The following is a 21,849-nucleotide window of genomic DNA, read 5'->3' as shown; positions in this document are numbered from 1 at the left end:
GGCTGAGGTGGGAAGATTGCTTAAGCCCAGAAGTTTGAGGCTGCAGTGTGCCATGATCGTGCCACTGTACTGCAGACTGGGTGACAGAGTGAGACTCTGTCTCAAAAGTGATAACAAAATTTTTAAAATAGTACAATTTCTTATGTAGAGTACAGCAAATAACATGTCCACATTTTTATTTAGCTACTCACATTTTATATAATCAAAACAAATTTCTACTTAGGAAGCTCAGAGAAATCTTCTTGAAGAAAATGGCATCTCAGATCTTAATAGAACATAAGCTTTGGATATGTCAGAGTGAGAATAAAGGGCTTATTCGAAGTAGCTAGCCTGAGTCCAGAAAAAGAAGTGGGAGATGCTAGAAAGTTTATAGGAAATAAAAAGAAGTTAATCTTGGCTAGAATAAAGGGAAGGTCTTCCCTTGCATTGAAGAAAAAGGGTTGGCTACCAATTAGAGGGTAAATTTCACTTGATTTCATTGATCAACTTTTTATTGGGTTCTCAGCCTCTGATAACCTTAAGCCTGGTTCTAGTTCTAATTGGTGACACACAAGACTGTATAAAAATATAGTCTTTATTTTCAAATGGTATGTGTTAGAGATGGGAAAATAACATAAATACAGAAAAAGCTAAATAGCACCATAAATAGTTTGCCCCTCTGTGAGTTCTAAGTCAGGAAGATCAGTGGCCCTGACTTGCAATCCAAGAAGTTTCTTGACTAGGACTTGAATAGTAAATTCTATAGAGAGTCACATACTGTGTGTAAATGAATGGAGTGGGGCTGTGTTAGGAAATCAGGGTGGATATATGAGGTGTGTTCAAGGATAAAGAGTTTATGTTTCCAGATAGCCCAAGATCAGTTTGGAGTTAGAAACTTGTCCAGGTATTTTAGACATTATCTTATAGACAGTGAAGGAACAGTAAAGGATTTTGTTTCCATCCAAAGAGTCATATCACAATCTGATGGTCACAAAGAGACATGAGTTGACAAACTACAGCCTGCAGGCCACATCTTCCCTGCTGCCTGTTTTTGTGAATAAAGTTATATTGACACACGGCCATGCTTATTTGTTTATGTGGTGTCAGTGGCTGTGCTAAATGGCAAAGTTGAGTAGTTGTGATAGAGACCATATGGCTTGCAAAGCCCTAGGATATTTACTATCTGGCCTGTTACAAAAATGGTTTACTGAACCCTGGTATACAGGAAATATAAAACTAAAGTCAGGCTACTACAGAAATCCAGACCTGAGGTCAGAAATGCTTGGTGCCTTTAGTGATGGTGTGGTAAACAGATTTGGAGAAGGCCAGGAAAAAGGCCTCATGGGATAGATCAGAGAGACTGTGTCAAGTAGGTCACACTTATGATGAAAAGAGAATCAGGATGAAGACATGCAAAAGGAGAATTCCTGGCAACCAGAAAGAAGGGAAGTAAGAGGAAAGCAGTGTCAGGTTACAGAACCGCCAAACATACTAAACTTAATGAAGAAGCTATTATACATCATGATTAGAAAGTAATTGGTGGGAGCAATAGGATGGAAGCAGAGAGATAATTTCTTGAGATGACTTCTGCATCTGTAAGCAAAGGATTTCGGTAGAGAATAAAAAGAGTAAAGATAGTAGAGGAGACCATGTTTTAGAGAGCAGGAATATAAAGTAGAAAGATTAGCCATAAAATGAAGAAAATCACTTCTTGGATAAATTAGAAGGATAGGTATAGAGGAAATCAAATTGAGGGAAGAGTCAATGGAGAATTTCATGTTGAATGACAATAATGAAGATAAGTTAGGTCATCTGGGAATAGAGTGGATAGAGCACAACTGAAAACCAAGTGACCTAGCTCTAAGTCCTGGCCTAGCTATTAACCATCTGTGAAACATTGGGCAGGTCATGTAATTCTCTGCTTCCCTGTTTCCTCATCCATAAAATAGGAGGTTGACCTAGGCATTCTAATGTCTGTGATTTTCAGAATGGATTTTCATATAGGAAAGCTAGAGGTTGTAATCTTCAGGAGCATAGACAAGTGTTGAAACAAGGGTGAAAGTGAACCAAAGAATAGGATAATGGTGTCCTAGTAAATGAGCTTTGGGGGAGAGGCAGGAAGCTCTGATATGTAGTGTTTGCCCATTTCTGAGATGTAAATACTCCTATCCCGTGGTAGATTTCAAGCTACCAACCACTTCACAAAATTCCTGAATATTTAACAATTGACTCTCTAGACAGGTGCAAACTGATGCCAGCACATGACTGAACAGATTTGCTAGGTAACAGTAAGAATGAGTACCAGATTAGTTACATGCATTTGTCATAGACTATGTCTAGCGAAGCTCCTTGACAATATTCCTGGCCCTCAGGAGAAGGCCAGAGACAGTTTAATGAAGCAGTTGGCCAAGTTTGGAATCTAAGAGAATCCAAGTTCTTGGGGGATTATGGGGGTAGTGGTGGAACGAGAGTTAAAGGAATCCACACTGTGAGTAGGAACAGTGTTGAAGCACATACTGTCTGGGGACCAGAGAATACTCAAAAATTTAATTATAGTTTCTGCTGTTACAGGTATACAGCGTCTTAAGCAAATAGCTAAAGTATATTTTTATTTTTAACTCAGTTTAAATGTTGAAGCTTAATTATAATTCTGATAAAGAAAATCCTTCATTTCTAAAGAAAAAAAGAGTTCATCTATAACTGTATAAAGGGAATTCAAGAAATAAAATATGCATTGAGAGCAAAACTCTTAGTTCTCAAATTACCATATTTACTTTTTGAGATTAACTTGAAAAGTTAATAATTTTAAGTTTTTTTAACCCATAGTTTTTAATCTGTGATCAAAATGTTTATTATGATTTCTCCAGTAATACATTATGGCTGACAGTTTTTTCTTCTTTATCTAGAAACTAATTTTCCATTATGGTGTTGACTATCTTATAAAGAGATACAGCCTTGATAAAGGTCACTTTTCATAAGTATTTTAATGAGCTACATCACTTATAAACATTAGCTTCCCTTCACTATAATAATTTTTTCTACCTTATAAAAATGTTAAAACAAATAGATTAATATTGGAAGTAAGTAAAAAACCCATAAATGGGTATGGAGACTAATAGTATGCCATCTAGGACTTTTTAAAAATCACTGAAATTTAAATGTAGACATTCATCTTGGATTTATTTTAGATGCAGTTACAGTTAAATCATTTAAAATTACCATTGAGGCAGTTTTAATAAAGAATACATCCCATACCAAATTATTTGTGACAATTGTCATTTTGAGAAATCTGAGGATTCTCTAATTAGTCTGTTATGCCAGATAAATTTTATACTTTAAGGTCATTGTAGTCATCTTCTCATTTACTCAGTGCCACTCTTCAGAAAAGCTGAGAGTTACTGAAACTATAGTTTTTTTCCCCTACATTTTATACAAAACAGATTTCACTTTACCCAGTTTAAGCTGTGGCATCATTGATAACATTAGGTGTGCCAGCCATTATGGCCAAACTTTCTTTACCAAGTGATGCTGCATGGAGTAGCTAATTGTCGAACTTCTGCAGAAGTTGGATAACAGTTCAAATGTACTCTTGTATCACAGAGTCCAATGAAAAGCAAGAGAGATTGTTTTTCCGCTTGGCTGCCAATCGCTGTGCCTCTGATTCCTGTGTTCCTTTCTGTATTCGCTTTGAATTGAACATAGAGGTCAATATTTCCTCTTTTTTTCTCCCTACCTCTCCCCTTTATCAACTGTAGGTATTCAGCATGTTTTTGGAGACTCTAGTGGATTTCATACAAGTCCACAAAGATGATCTTCAAGATTGGTTGTTTGTACTGCTGACACAACTACTAAAAAAAATGGGTGCTGATTTGCTTGGATCTGTTCAGGCAAAAGTTCAGAAAGCCCTTGATGTTACAAGGTAATATTTTTTTTCATATATTTCAAGTTAACCTGATAATAACTAGGAATATCTAACCCCTGTGTTAATAGTTCAGATTTCTGGGTCCCTTTGAACAATTTTGACTGCATGGATTCCGTTTGAAGATTGTTAATTATGCCCATTCATATTGTATATTTAATGCAACATTTTTCCTTAGGTCAAGCCCTGCATTTTTTTTTATAAAAATTGTTTTAATATTGGTTGAGTAGTTCAAGGTGGTATTTTATCTTAATTGATGTATCAGCAGCTGGGCATGGTGGCTCACACCTGTAATCCTAGTACTTTGGGAGGCTGAGGCAGGCAGATCACTTGAGGTCAGGAGTTCGAGACCAGCCTGGTCAACATGGTGAAACCATATCTCTACTAAAAATACAAAAATTAGCCAGGCATGGTGGCAGGCACCTGTAATCTCAGCTACTCCAGAGGCTGAGGAAGGAGAATCGCTTGAACCTGGGAGGTGGAGGTTGCAGTGAGCCGAGATTGCACCACTGCACTCCAGCGTGGGCAACAGAGCGAGACTCTGTCTCAAAAAAAAGAAAAAAAAAAAAGAGGTATCAGCGAAGTAAGGTTGAAGATTGAAGATTTTATTTAGTCTACAATAAAAAGTATTTTCTGTGTATTTAAACAACGTTTTATTATGCATTTAAATATTCTAAATCTCTTTTCAGAAGGTTTTGAACCAATGATATATTTCTACTTTCTTGTGTAGATTGTTGAAGTCACTTATTTCAAATATCTGTTTACTAGGTTGAGGTGAGTCAGAATTCAGATTTTAGGTATAGAGAAACATTTCTAAGAATGTTAAACTTTTTACTGAATACATTTTTCTGATTAAATCTATAGTTGAGGCAAGATAGACTATTATTTCCTATAGTGTTGCTTTTTTTTTCTTTGAGACGGAGTTTCACTCTTGTTGCCCATGCTGGAGTGCAATGGCGCAATCTCGGCTCACTGCAAACTCTGCCTCCTGGGTTCAAGCGATTCTCCTGCCTCAGCCTCCCGAGTAGCTGAGATTACAGACATGCGCCACCATGCCTGGCTAATTTTGTATTTTTAATAGAGACGGGGTTTCTCCATGTTGGTCAGGCTGGTCTCGAACTCCTGACCTCGGGTGATCCGCCCGCCTCAGCCTCCCAAAGTACTGGGAATACAAGCGTGAGCCACTGCGCCCGGCCTGTAGAGTTACTTTTTAACCCTGTACTGAGTACAAATTCAGATGTTCATATTCTTCTGAGGATGCATTTATTGTATACTATACCAGGTAGTTAATACCACATGCAGATACTACTTCATGGATGTTTTTTGGATGACATTATGTTTTGGTATTAAGCATAGTCTTTTGCTGTTACATGCGTACTTGCTAACTAAATTTTTGTTTCGTTTCGCTTTGTTCTTGTTTCAGAGAGTCTTTTCCAAATGATCTTCAGTTCAATATTCTAATGAGATTTACAGTTGATCAGACCCAAACACCCAGCTTAAAGGTAAAAATTTGAGATCTTTTGAAGACATTATAAAGAATTGAAGTATTTATTAATAAAGTTATGTTGATATTTGTATTTCTGTCACATGAGAAGCTGTTCAATCAGTGGGTTTTGTTTTTATAAACTTTCAGACAGTCAAGCCAGCACTTCGGGACCAGCTTCACTCTTTTTGGAGCTCCAAGGTTTTATTGTTTTTGTTTTCATCTGCATTATTTCTTTTCTTAACTCTCTGCAGTGTTTGCATCTGTATTCAACTACTAACCTTTGTAAGCCTTTTACGCATGCACATATTTGATTTCAAATGTTATTTAAATGCAATGCCAGACTCTAAGTCTTTTGGAGAAACTTAATGGTGATACACATTTGGAAGGCATCACATTATTGCCATCTAACCCTAAGCTGGTAATGCAAACTCACTCTATAAAGTCTTATCTAATTTTATGTTTGTGATTTCCCATTACTTTTTTTTTTTTTAAGTGTCAGGCATTTTAACGGGTATTTTAGGCAAAATGTCAGTTTTGCCTATGTATTAACTAAGCAAAATTTTTTAAATTTAATCTCAGTCCCTTTCTTCAATTATCCTTAACTGAAATAGTAACTTTCTTTTTTTTTCTGATGTATGCATAACATTTGGAGTTATAATTAACTTTCTCGTTTGTTATATACACACATTTTTCAGTTAATAGAAAAACTAAATGGATTCCAATTTGTGATTTAAAATGATTATTAAATTTTACATAAAAGAAAAAAATGTAAAAGAATAGCTCCTGAATTCTTTGCTAAAGGTTTTTTTTTTTTTTTAGTGAGTTTTATTAAATGAGATTAAAGTCAGGGAAATAACAAGCATATGTGCTTATACGAGTCCTATATTTTTCTGCTCTATCCTGCACGAAATATATTTCTACAAGCGTTACTGCCCAGGATTGATTTTTCCCTTAAGTTTCTGAATGCAGTTGTGCCTCAGAATCACAATTATGTTTCTTATCAGGGCTGACTTTGTAAACCGAAAAGTGTCTGAGACAAGTCTCAATCAATTTAGAGGTTTAGTTTGCCAAGATTGAGGATGCATCCAGGAGAAAGAGACACAAGAAGAAAGCCTGTTCATTCTTCCAGAGAGGGTTTTGAGGACTTTAATATTTAAAAGAGAAAGAGCCAGCTTGAGGGGAAAGAGGAACAGTCAGGCATTCATCTCGTGCTCAGTAAATCTGCATCTTACCTAAGAGAAGGTAAACATAGAGTAGAGGAAGAAGTAAATGTATTTGTCTCTGGGTGAGTGGGGGATGATTTCTAGTCTCATCGTTGTCCTCTACCTGTGAAGATAAACTGTTAATTTACATTGTCAGCATGAGGGAGACCACCTGAAGAACTATGTAGCCTTCTATCTTGCAGCTGTCTGTTTATGAACAAATGGGAGTCAGTTTTCTGAATGACTGAGTTCCCAAGCTTAACTTTCCTTTTGGCATAGGCCGTTTTATTTTCCTTTCACAACTTACACTCAATATAATGTTGTTTTCTTAGAGCTGCTTGGAAAGAGATTTCATCTGTTTGATTTTGAAAAGTGACCTGCAGAAGAATAATTTACTTGATATTATTAATAGATATTTTTTAACTCATTTTATGACCAAGGCAGTGTGCTAGGTGTTCCTGGGAATATAAAGCTTGTAATTTTGTCATTATTAACTATAATATATAATAAACTCTAAACAATAATAAAAGTTATGATATAGGTACCTGTAGTGGTGTTCAAGTGCTACTGAAATGTATGTGGAGTTAACTAGGTGTGGTAGTTCATGCCTATAGTCCTAGCTACTCAGGAGGTGAGGCAAGAGGATCGCATGAACCCAGGAGTGAGGTTACAGTGAGCTCTAATCACACCACTGCACTCCAGCCTGGGAGCCTCTTTTTTTAAGAGACAGAGTGAGACCCTGTCCATTGAAAGAGAAAGGAAAGAAAGAAAAAAGTAGAAAATGTATATAGAGATGTTTCATGAACCAGTGCAAATGAAGGTCTAAACCAGCTTAAGAAGTAAGGGTGAGGTTGGGCACAGTGGCTCACACCTGTAATCCCAGCACTTTGGGAGGCTGAGGCAGGCGGATCACTTGAGGTCAGGAGTTTGAGACCAGCCTGGCCAACATGGAGAAACCCTGTCTCTACTGAAAATACAAAAATTAGCCAGGGGTGATGTTGGGCACCTGTAGTCCCAGCTACTCGGGAGGCTGAGGCAGGAGAATCACTTGAACCGGAGAGGCGGAGGTTGCAGCGAGCCAAAATCATGCCACTGCACTCCAGCTTGGGAGACAGAGTGAGACTTGGTCTCAAAAAAAATAAATAAATAAAAATAAGGGGTTGATAGTTGAGTTCAGAGAGAATAAGTTGCAGGAGACTTGAAGAGAAAGACAAAGCGAAGATTGAAATGAGATATGCACAAATTAAAATTAACTTTCCTATTGGAAAACATTATGCTGGAAACTGGAATCACAGATTGTTTCTCTAAAAGCCTAAATTATTTATAAATATGTATTTAATATAGATAATAGATGTATTAGCAAATCCATGAGGGAAAATCACTTTTTGGCTGGGCACGGTGGCTCACGCCTGTGATCCCAGCACTTTGGGAGGCCAGGGTTGGTGGATCATCTGAGGTCAGTAGTTTGTGACCAGGCTGGCCAGCATGGTGAAACCATGTCTCTACTAAAAATACAAAAAGTTAGCTAGGCGTGGTGGCAGGCATCTGTAATCCCAACTACTCGGGAGGCTGAGGCAGGAGAATCGCTTGAACCCAGGAGGCGGAGGATGCAGTGAGCCGAGTCTGCGCCACTGCCCTCTAGCCTGGATGACAGAGTGAGACTCCGTCTCAAAAAAAAAGAAAGAAAATCACTTTTCAACTCTTACACCAGTGTTTAGAATAGCAGGGAAAAGTTATATTGGAGCCATACTTTATGCCAAAAATAAATCCAGCTTTCAAGTGGGTGACAGGATTAAGTATAAAAAATTTAACAGATTATAGAAAACCACATGTAACTTGAGTATCAGATCTAGAAAATTTTTTTATTGATCTTTCAGATAAATGATGGATGTTTATATAAAATTTTACATCTCTTTCAGAGTGTCATGTGATTACATGTCAAGAGGAAGCAATGGGGGAAATGGCAATACAAAGTGATTTTATTTGAATTAGTAATACTTTAAAGATAAATATAATCTTTGCTGACCTCTTTTTCTGGGTTTCACAAACAATTAAAGAATTTCACATCCTTTAGCAGCTAGATTGTTTTTCCTTCTCTGAAAAAGAATGCATGTTTGCTGTATTAAAATTATAAACTAGGTATAACCTTGTAAAATATCCTAATAAATATACATGTTCAAATGATTATATATGTATTGTGGTTATGTTGCCTATTAGTATAGTAAACACATACATTCTGTGAAACCCTTGTAAAATTTTGCATGACGATAAATTGCTAAGGCACTGCACTAGTTGAATCTCACATAGTGTAAATAAATATATTCAGTTATTGATGGTGGCAAATTATAAACAAAATACATCGATGTTCATTTTTTGATTTAACGTAGTCACCTTCCAGCTATTCACACTGAGAGAGGATGACATTGCTTTAGGAATTCAGAATATTGGCCAGGGAATGGTGGCGTATGCCTGTAATCCCAACACTTTGGGAGACCAAGGTGGGCAGATCACCAGAGCCCAGCAGTTCAAGACTAGCCTGGGCAACATGGCAAAACCCCATCTCTACAAAAAAATTTTTTTAATTAGCTGGACGTGGTGGTGCACACCTGTAATCTTATCTACTCGGGAAGCTGAGGTGGGAGGATCACTTGAGTTGGGATGTCAAGGCTACCAGTGAGCTGAGATGACACCACTGCTCTCTACCCTGGGTGACAGAATGAGACCTTATCTCAAAAAAAAAAAAAAAGTCAGAATATTATGTGCTGTCATAATTTAATTGTGCCCAGTATGTTAAAACTAACCAGAAGTCTCTTTTCCTGTCTACTGCACATTTCTGATGGCTAATAGGTCAACTTTTTTTTTTTGCAATAAATTTATTTAAAGTTATAAATATGTCTTTTAATTGACAAGTAAAAATTCTATATATTTATGGCATATAATGTTTTGATATATGTATGCATTGTGGAATAGCTAAATCAAGTTATTTAACATTTGTATTACCTCATAGGTGTATCTTTTTTTTAGGTAAGAATACATAAAATTCACTCTTTTATCTATTTTCAAATATGCAATATATTGTTCTTAACTGTAGTCACCATGATGTATAGGTCTCTTTTTGTTGTTTTAATTGTTTATTTATCAAGAGAAACTATTTCTTACCCCACATATTCATAATTCATAGTTCAGAAACACAAGTCAGTTACAAACTTCTAGGTCATTCAACCTGAAGAAATTCTTTATATTCCATAATCCCTTTGCACTCTGAAATATACCAGCCTTTCTCATCTCCTCAAAATCTTTCATGGAATCATAATTTCTGTAGAAATCTTCATGTGCCTTCTTTCCTGGTTTAGATACAGCAAACTTATAAAAAGCTGCTACCCCCAGGGATACAATGAATGCTCCTACAATATGAAATTGCAGACACTTGGCCAGAAGGCCGTGCATCTGAGGTTTTATCATAGCACCGGGAGTCATGGTAGTTACTGTCCTTGATAGCTATGTCAGCCTCTACACCAACATCTTCCTGGCTGATGGAGAAATCAAATCTCTTAAACTTATTCCTCCTGTCTAACTGAAATGTGCCCTTTGACCAACATCTCTCCAGTCCCCTACCCTCTGGTAACCTCCATTTTACTCTCTGTTTCTATAAATTTGACTTTTTATGTGCTGCATGTAAATAAGATCATACAGTATTTGTCTTTCTATGTCTGGCTTATTTCACTTAAGGTATTGTCCTCCAGGTTCATCTTCGTTATCACAAATGACAGGATTTCCTTCTTTGTAAGGCTGAATAGTATTCCATTGTGTATATATACCACATTTTCTTTATCTTTACAACCATTGATAGACACTTAGGTTGATTACATTTTTTTTTTTTTTTTTTTTTGAGACAGTTTCGCTCCTGTTGCCCAGGCTGGAGCGCAGTGGTGTGACCTCGGTTCACTGGAACTCCACCTCCCATGTTCAAGCGATTCTCCTGCTTCAGCCTCCCGAGTAGCTGGGATTACAGGCGCCCACCACCACGCCCGGCTAATTTTTGTATTTTTAGTATAGATGGGATTTAACTACGTTGGCCCCGACTGGCCTTGACTTCCTGACATCAGGTGATCCGCCCACCTCAGCCTTTCAAAGTGCTGGGATTACAGGCGTGAGCCACTGCGCCTGGCCGATTCCATATCTTGGTATTACGAGTAATGCTGCAGTGAACATGGGAGTGCAGATGTCACTTCCACGTTCTGATTTCATATCCTTTGGGTATATACCCACTAGTGGAATGCTGGATCATATGGCAGTTCTATTTTTAATTTTTTGAGGAACCTCCATATTATTTTTCATAATGGCAGTACTAATTTACATTTCCACCAGCATTGTGGAAGAGTTTTGTTTTCTCCACATCATCACCAACACGTATCTTTCATCTTTTTGATAACAGTCATTCTAACAGGTGTGAGGTGAATATCTCAAATGTGGTTTTAGTTTGCCTTTCCCTGATGAATACTGATATTGATCATTCTTCCATATACCTGTTGGCCATTTGTATGTCTTTCTTTGACAAATGTCTATTCAGATCCTTTGCCCATTTTCTAAATAGTTTATTTGTTTTCTTGCTATTGAGTCATGTGAGTTTCTTATATATTTTGAATGTTAACCACTTATCAGATGAATGGTTTACAGTACAATATTTTCTCCCATTTTGTAGTTGTCTCTTCACTCTGTTGATTGTTTCCTTTGCTATGCAGAGGCTTTTTAGTTTGATGTACTCTCATTTGTCTATTTTTGCTTTTGTTGACTGTGTAAAGTTATAAATACTTCTTAAAATTCATTATGAAAGAAAAATGTAATTTTATCTCTTCTTTTTTTTAACTGGAAGTAGGAAGGGAAAAATGTACAAGTGTCAGAACCTTATTTTAATATTTTACTTCCTGTGAATTTATTCAGTATGGCACTTCCCAGAGACCTTATTTCACCTGAGTGACAAAAATGACATTAAAATCGATAGTAAGGGAAGAAAAAACATAGAAAAACATATTACCTTAAAATTTGACAATTTTTTCTCAAGTTTCAATCATACATTTAAACCTTCCTTATTCTAAGTCAGCAAATTCACATTGAATATGTGTTTAGCATCCTTGCTGTATCCAAGGACTGTGTACTATGTCATATGCTGTTTCTTAAGTGCACAGGTACAACATGGTGACTATAGTTAATAACAATGTATTGTATACTTGAAAATTGCTAATGAGGGGAAGTGGAATGGGGAGATGTAGGTCAAAGTATTCAAAGTTGCAGATCTATAGGATGAATAAGTCTAGAGATCTAACAGACAACATGAAGACCATAGTTCATAATATTGTGTTATATTTGGGATTTTTGCTAAAAGAGTAGATTTTAGGTGCTCTTGCTACACACAGAAAAGGGGTAACTGAAACGATGGATTCATTGATTTGCTTGACTATGAGAAACGTTTCACTATGTATATGTGTATCAAAACTTGTACACATTAAATATATAAAACTTTAAAATTGAATTTATAAAAAGAGAATTGCCAAGAGAATAGATTTTAAGTGTTCTCACCACAAAAAAATAAGTATATGAGGCATATGTTAATTAGCTCAATTATAACCATTCCACAAATATACATATTTCAAACATCTGCCTTCCATGCACCTACACATCAAGAATTACTGGGAGAATAGGCCGGGCACGGTGGCTCACGCCTGTAATCCCAGCACTTCGGGAGACTGAGGCAGGCGGATCATGAGGTCAGGAGTTCGACACCAGCATGGCCAACATGGTGAAACCTCGTCTCTACTAAAAACACAAAAATTAGCTGGGTTTAGTGGCGGGCGCCTGTAATTCCGGCTACTTGGGAGGCTGAGGCAGGAGAGCCGTTTGAACCCAGGAGACGGAGGTTTCAGTGAGCCGAGATCGCACCATTACACTCCAGCCTGGGCGACAGGGTGAGATTCTGTCTAAAAAAAAAAAAAAAATTATAAACCCACACATAACATTTTTATCCACGTAAGTGTTGTCTTTTCTTCAGTGGTACTTGTATAACTCATTTTTGTGACAGTTCTTTTGGAAGGCATTTCTAACAACTGGTGGACTCATTAAGGAACCTCATCTCATTGTGTGAGTCTGTGTTTGACCAAAAAAAAAAAAAAAAACTACATTGCCCACCTTGATTGCTACCTTGATTTGCCATACCTTATTTCCAAAGCACTTTGGTTCATTTTCCCAAAAACAAAATTACAGAGTTAATAAAGACTAGCTCCCTGTGAGGCTAGCCAAGAGTCAGCCATAAGCTCTGAGGGCTGATTTAAGGAAATGTTTATAATCTTGTCAAGATAGTCTTCAGCAGTTGTTCAAACTTGGGGAATGAAACACCTGGGACCTCGAAGTTCTGATTGTGTGTGAAAAACAAAAATCATCAACACTGTCATATACTTGTACCTCAGGTAGGTAGGTGATTGTAGTATTAATCACCTGGCTGGGCATGATGGCTCATGCCTGTAATCCCAGCCCTTTGGGAGGCCAAGGTGGGAGGATTGCTTGAGGCCAGGAGCGCAAGACCAACCTTGCCAACATAGTAAGACCCTATCTGTATATAAAAAAAAAAATCATCATCATCACCTGATTATTTTTGAAATGTTCTCTAGTGTCTCACAATAACCATCTTTCTGTCCTTACTCTTTGTGCTTTCCTCTGCAGGTGAAGGTTGCTATCCTTAAATACATAGAAACTCTGGCCAAACAGATGGATCCAGGAGATTTTATAAATTCCAGTGAAACTCGCCTAGCAGTGTCTCGGGTCATCACTTGGACAACAGAACCCAAAAGTTCTGATGTTCGGAAGGTATATTTTAATATGAGGTTTAGAAGATAAATTGGGAAAGCAAGTCAGTTATTATGGATTGCCAGTGAAGGAAGCTAATATTTTCAGGACCTTAGCAATTAGCAGTGAGTTATGAAGAGCTTTTTAAAAAATCTTTAAAATTGTTTCAAACTTTATCCAATTAATGTGAGCATAATTTTCAAACCTAGAATCAAAAGTAGCTGCCTTTACCACAATCCTCCCTCTAATTTTATAACCATTCAGAATATTTCAAATCATTCCCCTTGCATTTACCTATACATTTCAAATGAGAGCTTACACTGTTGTTTGATTTATCAATTTTTAGACTTGTTTTTAATCTATTGATGAATGTAGACATTAGGTATATCCGTCTATTTTGTTAAGTGAGGACCTAGCTTTCTCATACTTTCTGTATCCTTTCTAAGGTATTCATAAACTACTTATGAATCAATTACTAGTTATCAGTAGAAAAGATTTACATTTGACTGTGCAGGTATTCACTTTTATACCAAGTGATTTGCGACTGCTTTCTTTCTTATAGAAACGTTATTTGTCCTGGAGTTGATAATTTGCCTTGCTTTTTCATTTGCCTACTTTTTTTTTTTTTAAGTATCATAATATTTTCAACATCTCTGCTACATGTGTATGGCTATTATTTTTCATATGCTCAAAAGCATAGATTATTATTTTATTTTCTAGAGAGCTCCTTCTTAGACATTCAGTTGTTTTCTCCAGTTTTGACATGTTTCTCCCCAGGCCTGCTGCACACATGTCTGTCTGGAATTTCTCTTGAGCATCTTCCTGAGACTTATCTTCATCCGTGTTTACTTCTTCTTTTTTTTTTTTTTTTTTTTTGAGGCAGTCTCGCTTTTTCACCCAGGCTGGAGCACAGTGGCATGATACTGGCTCACTGCAACCTCCACCTTCCAATTCAAGTGATTCTCATGCCTTAGCCTCCTGAGTAGCTGGGATTACAGGCACCCACCACCACACCCAGCTAATTTTTATATTTTTGGGGTTTCTCCATATTGGACCAAGCTGGTCTCAAACTCCTGTCCTCAAGTGATCTGCCCACCTCGGCCTCCCAAAATGCTGGGATTACAGATGTGAGCCACTGCACCCAGCCTGTTTCTTGCATCTTATATTTACTTCTATTTACTTTCTTTTCTGGTGAACTATTTCCATCAACATTTGCTGCAAAAGGAGTACACATAGGCCGGACGCAGTGGCTCACGCCTGTAATCTCAACATGGTAGGCTGAGGCAGGCAGATTGTCTGAGCTCAGGAGCTTGAGACCAGCCTGAGCAACGTGGAGAAACCCTGTCTCTGCTAAAAATAAAAAAAATTGAGTGCAGTGGCATGCACCTGTAGCCCCAGCTACCTGGGAGGCTAAGGTAGAAGGATCACTTGAGCCCAGGAGGTCGAGGATGCAGTGAGACAAGATCGTGCCACTGCACTCCAGCCTGGGTGACAGAGTGAGACCTTATCTTAAAAAAAAGAAAAAGAAAAAAAGTACACAGAATATACATTTTTTGTGATCTTTATTTCCAGTGATGAGCACTGCACCTAACAACAGCAGAATATTCTTCTCAACTACACTAGGAACATTCTGCACGCTAGGCCATGAAACCTCAATAGATTAAAATGATAGAACGAATACACAGTATGTTCTCTGACCACAATAGAATGAAATTAGAGTCAATAATAGAAAGGTATTTAGAAAACCCACAAACAGCTCACTCTTAAATAGTCAGTGGGCCGAAGAGGAAATCAAAAGAGAAATAAGAAAATACACCAAGAAATACATTGAGATGAATGAAAATGAAGACATGGCATACCAAAATGTATGGGATAAAGCTCAAGCAATGCTTCTAGGGAAATTTATAGCTGTTAATGCCTACAATAAAAAGAAAGCTCTCAAATCAGTAATCCAATTCACCACCATAAGACACTGGAAAAAGAAAAGCATACTAAACCTGAAGACCGCAAAAGGAAGGATGTAATCAAGATTAAAGCAAAAGTTAATGAAATAGAGACTGGGAAAACCAGTGAAACCAAAAGCTGGTTCTTTGGAAAGATCAACAAAATTGACAAACCTTTAGCTAAACATATCAGGGTAAAAAGAGAAAACATTCAAATTACTGGAATTACAAATGTGCTGGGTGTGGTGGCACACACCTGTAATCCCAACACCTGGGTGTGGTGGCTCACACCTGTAATCCCAAGGTGGGAGGATCACTTGAGGCTGGGAGTCTGAGACCAGACTGGGCAATATGACAAGACCTCATCTATGCAAAAAAAGAAAATTCAAAATTAGGTGGGTATGGTGGTGCATGCCTGTAGTCCCAGATACTCAAGAGACTGAAGCAGGAAGATCACTAGAGCCAAGGAGTTCAAGGGTGCAGTGAGCTGTGATCGTGCTGCTCTACTCCAGCCTGGATGATAGTGAGACTCCCAACTCAAAAAAAAAAAAAAAAAAAAAGAAAAAGAAATGAAACCGTAATCGTTACCTGTTGTGGCAGGAAATCACTAGAAAATGTCTCAAGCTGATAATGAAGAGATAATTGTATAAGCCTGTCAATCCTATCAGTAAAAACAAGCATTACAAAAGGGAACTCTGGAGAGCTGAAAAAGGGAATTAAGATTTATAAAATGATGGCTGGGCACAGTGGCTCACGCCTGTAATTCCAGCACTTTGGGAAACAGGCGGGTAGATCATGAGGTCAGGAGATCAAGACCATCCTGGCTAACATGGTGAAACCCTGTCTCTACTAAAAATATGAAAAATTAGCTGAGTGTGGTGGCACGCACCTGCAGTCCCAGCTACTCAGGAGGCTGAGGCAGGAGAATGGCTTGAACCTGGGAGGCAGAGGTTGTAGTGAGCCGAGATTGCGCCACTGCACTCCAGCCTGGGCAACAGAGGAAGACTCTGTCTCAAAAAAATAAAAATAAAAATAAAAAATTATAAAACATTTTCTAAAACTTTTTTTAAAAATCTGTAAGTATTTGATTTAAAGACTTAAAAATTATTTTAACTACTGAGCTTATAAAAAAACTTAGATGAAATGGACAAATTCCTAGAAAAATACAAACTACCAAAACTGACTCAAGAAGAAATAGATAGCATGAATAGAACTATAACAGGAAATTGATCTAGTATTCAAAAACTATGCACAAGCCAGGCACGGTGGCTCACACCTGTAATCCCAGCACTTTAGGAGGCTGAGGCAGGTGGATTGCCTGAGCCCAGAAGAGACCAGCCTGGGTAACATGGTGAAACCCTGTCTATACAAAAATTAATTGAGTGTGGTGGCATACACCTGTAGTCCCAGCTACTCAGGAGGCTGAGGTAGGAGGATCATTTGAGTCTGGGAGATCGATGCTGCAGTGAACTGTGATTACACCACTGCACTCCAGCCCGAGTGACAGAGCAGCACCCCATCTCAAAAAAAAAAAAAATACGTAAAATAAAACTGCACAAAGAAAAGCCCAGGCTCAGATGGCGTCACTGGTGGTAAATTCCACCAAACAATTAATATCAATTCTTCACACATTCTTCCAAACAAACAGAAGAGGAAGGAACACTTCCCAGTTTATTCTATGAGACCAGTTTTATTCTGATACCAAAACTAGACAGAGACATCGCACATCAAAAAAAACACTACAGACCAGCATCTCTTTATGAATATGAATGCCTTAATCTTCAACAAAATGCTGGCAAGCCAAATTTAGCAACATATGTAAAAGAATTATATACCATGACTGTATTAGTTCGTTTTCATGCTGCTGATAAAGACATACTTGAGACTGGGCAATTTACAAAATAAAGGTTTAATTGGACTTACAGTTTCATGTGGCTCGGGAAGCCTCACAATCATGGCAGAAGTCAAGGAAGAGCAAATAATGTCTTACATGGATGTCAGCAGGCAGAGAGGGAGAATGAGCCAAGTGAAATGGGTTTCCCCTTATCAAATCATCAGATCTCATGAGACTTATTCACTACCACAAGAACAGTGTGGCAGAAACCACCCCTATGATTCAATTATCTCCCACCAGTCCCTCCAACACGTGGGAATTATGGGAGTATAATTCAAGATGAGATTTGGGTGGGGACACAGAGCCAAACCATATCAATGACCAAGAGGGATTTATCCCAGGAATGTAAGGTTAGATTAACATCCAAAAATCTATTAATGTAGTAGACCATATCAATAGTAAAAATACAAAAACCACATAATCATCTCAATAGATACAGGAAAATAAAACACTTAAAACAGGAATAAATCTTCATGAACTCCGATTTGGCAGTGGATTCTTGGATATGGTATCAGAAGCTTAGGCAACAAATGGAAAAACAGATAAGTTGGATTTCATCAAAATTTAAATTTTGCAGTATTCCAAGAACAAGAATACTGATGTGACTGTAGAAATTATTGGCACATTTTTAAGTCACAGAGTAATATGATTTATGTTTTTAAAGATTATGCTGTCTGATATGACAAAAATGGGCTAGTATAAGGGAGAAGAAAGAAGAAAGGTAGAGCTGATGTTGAAAGGAACCTAAGTCCTCATCTATTGTAAGAAATCACTAGAAAATGTCTCAAGCTGATAAATGAAGAAATAATTTTATAAGCCTATGAATCCTATCAGTAAAAACAAGCATTACAAAAGGGAACTCTGGAGACCTGAACAATGGAATTGAGATTTATAAAACCTTTTCTAAAACTGGTTTTTTAAAATCTGTATGTATGTATTACTTTGATAGACTTCAAAAATTATTTTAAAAGAAATATGAAATCTAGTAAAACAACTATGACATTAGGAAATTTAAAACCACAAGAAAGGAAGGATATGATCAAAATATACTAACGGTATAGTATTTTAAGTCATGTGGTGTTAGTACAGAAATAGACAAATAGATCAATGGAACATGAAGGAAGGTCCAGAGATACTTAGGTTTGTTTATATAGGAGATTAGTTCATTATACAGGTGTCACTTCAAGTCATGAGGAAAGGATATACTCATTGGTAAATGGTTTGGGAGCAATTGGGATGTCTGTCCCTACAGGGGAAATAAAGCTGAATCTCCAAACCAAAGTAAACTAGATGGAATAAAGTATATATTAACAATTACTAGTTCATTTGCTCAAGTTTACTTATGGTCCATTCAATGTGGTGGTTCCAAAAAAAAGTATGAGATCGTAACTTTTGTTTTCAAACTGCAAATATTAATAGCTTTATTTAAGCACTATTAACGTGTTACATACCCAGAGTATATACCCACACAACTTACACTTCTTTGTTTTTAACAAAATGTGCTCATAACACTCTTTTTTTTTTTCTTTTTCTTTTTTTTTTTTTTTTCCTTTTAAGTCTCACTTTGTCTCCCAGGCTGGAGTGCAGTGGCATGATCTCTGCTCACTGCAACTTCTGCCTCCCAGGTTCAAGAGATCCTCTGGCCTCAGCCTCCCAGGTAGCTGGGATTACAAGCACACACCACCACACCCGGCTAGTTTTTGTATTTTTAGTAGAGACGGGGATTCATCATGTTAGCCAGACTGGTCTCGAACTCCTGACCTCAAGTGATCCACCTGCCTTTGCCTCCCAAAGTGCAGTGTGAGCCACTGCACTTGGCCTGTTACAGCAGTCTTATAGTTTTTCTTCAGCAGTGTATAATAGACCTTTCTCAATTTCTACATTGAGAGCTATATCATCTTCCAAGATTGTGTTGTATAGTATTCCATTGTTCCAAAGTAACATAATTTAACCATTCCCCCTAGTGTTGTATATTCAGGTGTATTTTTCATAGAGTGGGTTCAGAAAAGTCCAAAATGAAGTGTGCAGATTTGGATACAAGTCATGTGATCATAAATGATTTGAGTTTCTCTCTCCTTAATTAAGTCTCTATATAATTTGAATTTCAAAGTTTGTCTGTTAGTAATGCAGTTGATTACTTCAGAAGCAGAGAAGAATTGTATAACTTTTCTTAACTGATCTGAAGCTTTATTTTGTTCCCATTTCCACAGAACGGACTTACTTTAGCTTCAAATTGTAGAGTTGTTAAGTTAACTGCTTGTGAGAAGATTAGATATTATTTCTCCTTGTAATCGTTTATTAGGAAAACTAAAATACTGTAGTAGTATGTAACAGAGTAACCTTGGAAACCGTCATGGTTAACTTTTCCATTGTCTGTTAGGTCATATTTGTTATGCTTTTCATATTCCCTTCTTACCTTAAAAAAAAAAAAGGTAGGTCAATTTTTTTTTTTTTTATCCTTCCAGCAAAACAGTTTGAAAGCAAATAAGAATATCTTCCTTTTCCCTGGGAAAGATGGTCAAGCTTTGTGCTATTGAACAGAAATGTAGGGGAAGAAAACGGTCTTGTTTGAGTAACAAAAATATATTCATCTACTGTATGCCTTTGTTTTTTAGGCAGCACAGTCAGTGCTGATTTCATTATTTGAACTCAATACCCCAGAGTTTACAATGTTATTAGGAGCTTTACCAAAAACTTTTCAGGATGGTGCTACCAAGCTTCTTCATAATCACCTTCGAAACACTGGCAATGGAACCCAGGTAATTGTTACTTATTTTCTTGGCTATTATATAATGTGATGGTTGATTTAATAATAATTGCTTTCTTTTATACGAAGTAAACTTGATCCTTAATATATAATTTTTGCATCTTTATTTGGCAGCATTTCCTGAGCAGAATTAAATATTGTCTTGGAAAGAATAGAGTCCCTATTCCTGTCCTGTTAATATTATATTATAATTTGTGTGCATTAGGATAGTGGTAAACAGTGGCCAGGTATGAACAAGAAAAGCAAAACGTGAGCAAAACATAGATGAGAGCACCAGCTGGAAGCCATTAGAATCAGGACATGCTCTTTAGATGAATCGATTCTTATTTGAGGACTAACAAGGATGACTTATTCCAGAGTTAACAAATAAGATTCAAAGGAGGTAGTGCTTTAAGAAGTGTGGTCACATTAAATGATCACAGGCTTGTCAGTCCATTTATACTTGGATGTGCAGGAATTTGTTTTGAAGAAGTAAGTTCTGAGTAAATGAAACATTGAAATATGTATATTTATGTGTTTGTGTATACATACATATATTTTTTACTGGTATGAAATAACTTACATTATATGCCTAAAGAATTGAACTGAAGCATTAAAAAGAAAGACATTTAATGGCAAATAAAGGAGACACACTGATGGCAGGCTTAAGGTAAAGTCTGAGGAGGGTTAAAAGTAATCCTAAAACAATTTCTTGTGAACCAGAGTCAGTCATCTTTTTAAAAGGAGTAGGGATTATTTCATCATATCTTAAGAATAGACATATTAATAGTATGACCAGATTTAACTCCCTTGGTGTAAAGCAAAGTCAAGGAGGGATAAAATTTGAGCATTAGTAATGGTTAGAAGAAGGAAATTAGCTCAGAACAGGAAGCTAATTTAAAATTACATTCAATCCTTGAGGGAAATGATGTTGCTAATATTTGAGAGCAGGAAGCAGGTGAGAACAGAAAAAGACTAAAGAGTTACATTACTAAGTAGGGAGAAATTTTCCCCCCAGAAACCAGACGTAAGTACATGAATATTTAAAATATTGACCTGTAAATATGGCCCTTTAATATGGTTCAACCTAATGTTTGTGTGGCTTCCTTAAGAGTTTTTTTAAGTGAACTTACCTGTAATATGTTAATATTTCTTTGACTCCCTTCATCAGAGTTCCATGGGGAGTCCTTTGACAAGACCAACACCACGATCACCAGCTAACTGGTCCAGTCCTCTTACTTCTCCTACCAATACATCACAGAATACTTTATCTCCAAGGTAATAAAAGGATGATTTTTCATGATGGTTTGTATTTGTAAATTCCCATTCTTTCTTTTTGAGACAGAGTCTTGCTCTGTCGCCCAGGCTGGAGTGTGGTGGTGTGATCTCAACTCACTGCAACCTCTACCTCCCAGGTTCAAGCAGTTCTCCTGCCTCCATCTCCCAATTAGCTGGGCTTACAGGTGCATGCCACCACACCCCGCTGATTTTTGTATTTTTGCTAGAGACAGGGTTTCACCATGTTGGCCAGGCCGGTCACAAACTCCTGACCTTAGGTGATCTGCCCGCCTCGGCCTCCCAAAATGCTGGGATTACAGGTGTGAGGTACCACCCTTGGCTGTAAATTCCATTCTTAAAAAAGCAAGCACTAATATAATTCAAGTCAGTTCCCACTTGACTTGAAAGGTCTTAGAAAAGTAGAAACTTAGCAAATGAAAAAAATTTTATTTGAAAGCCAACTACTTAAATGATAATATATAGGATATGGAATTTTTTATAAGTGGAAAGAAAACCTGACAGCCTTTTAAAATAAATTACTGCTTATTACATTAAATGGCATAGT

At 37.1% G+C, this 21,849-nt stretch overlaps 1 protein-coding gene across 50 annotated transcripts in view; it reads left to right on the top strand.

Annotated features, from left to right (window-relative positions):
* CLASP2 (cytoplasmic linker associated protein 2) overlaps positions 1–21,849 on the top strand; it is a 221,943-nt gene that overhangs the window by 152,980 nt on the left and 47,114 nt on the right. For 39 of the 50 annotated variants that reach the window (XM_055109628.2, XM_034956067.4, XM_034956061.4 and 36 more), the window contains 5 exons: positions 3,735–3,898; positions 5,322–5,400; positions 13,301–13,444; positions 19,876–20,019; positions 21,178–21,284. In XM_055109628.2, the coding sequence (XP_054965603.1) occupies positions 3,735–3,898; positions 5,322–5,400; positions 13,301–13,444; positions 19,876–20,019; positions 21,178–21,284 (638 nt within the window). Of the gene's footprint in view, positions 1–3,734; positions 3,899–5,321; positions 5,401–5,531; positions 5,583–13,300; positions 13,445–19,875; positions 20,020–21,177; positions 21,285–21,849 lie in introns of all 50 variants that reach the window. The other 11 variants (XM_063602234.1, XM_063602235.1, XM_055109613.2 and 8 more) reach the window with 1 other exon arrangement.

Source organism: Pan paniscus, chromosome 2, assembly GCF_029289425.2.
Source record: "Pan paniscus chromosome 2, NHGRI_mPanPan1-v2.0_pri, whole genome shotgun sequence".
Classification (NCBI taxonomy): domain Eukaryota; kingdom Metazoa; phylum Chordata; class Mammalia; order Primates; family Hominidae; genus Pan; species Pan paniscus.
This window is presented reverse-complemented; position numbering and strand designations above follow the sequence as displayed.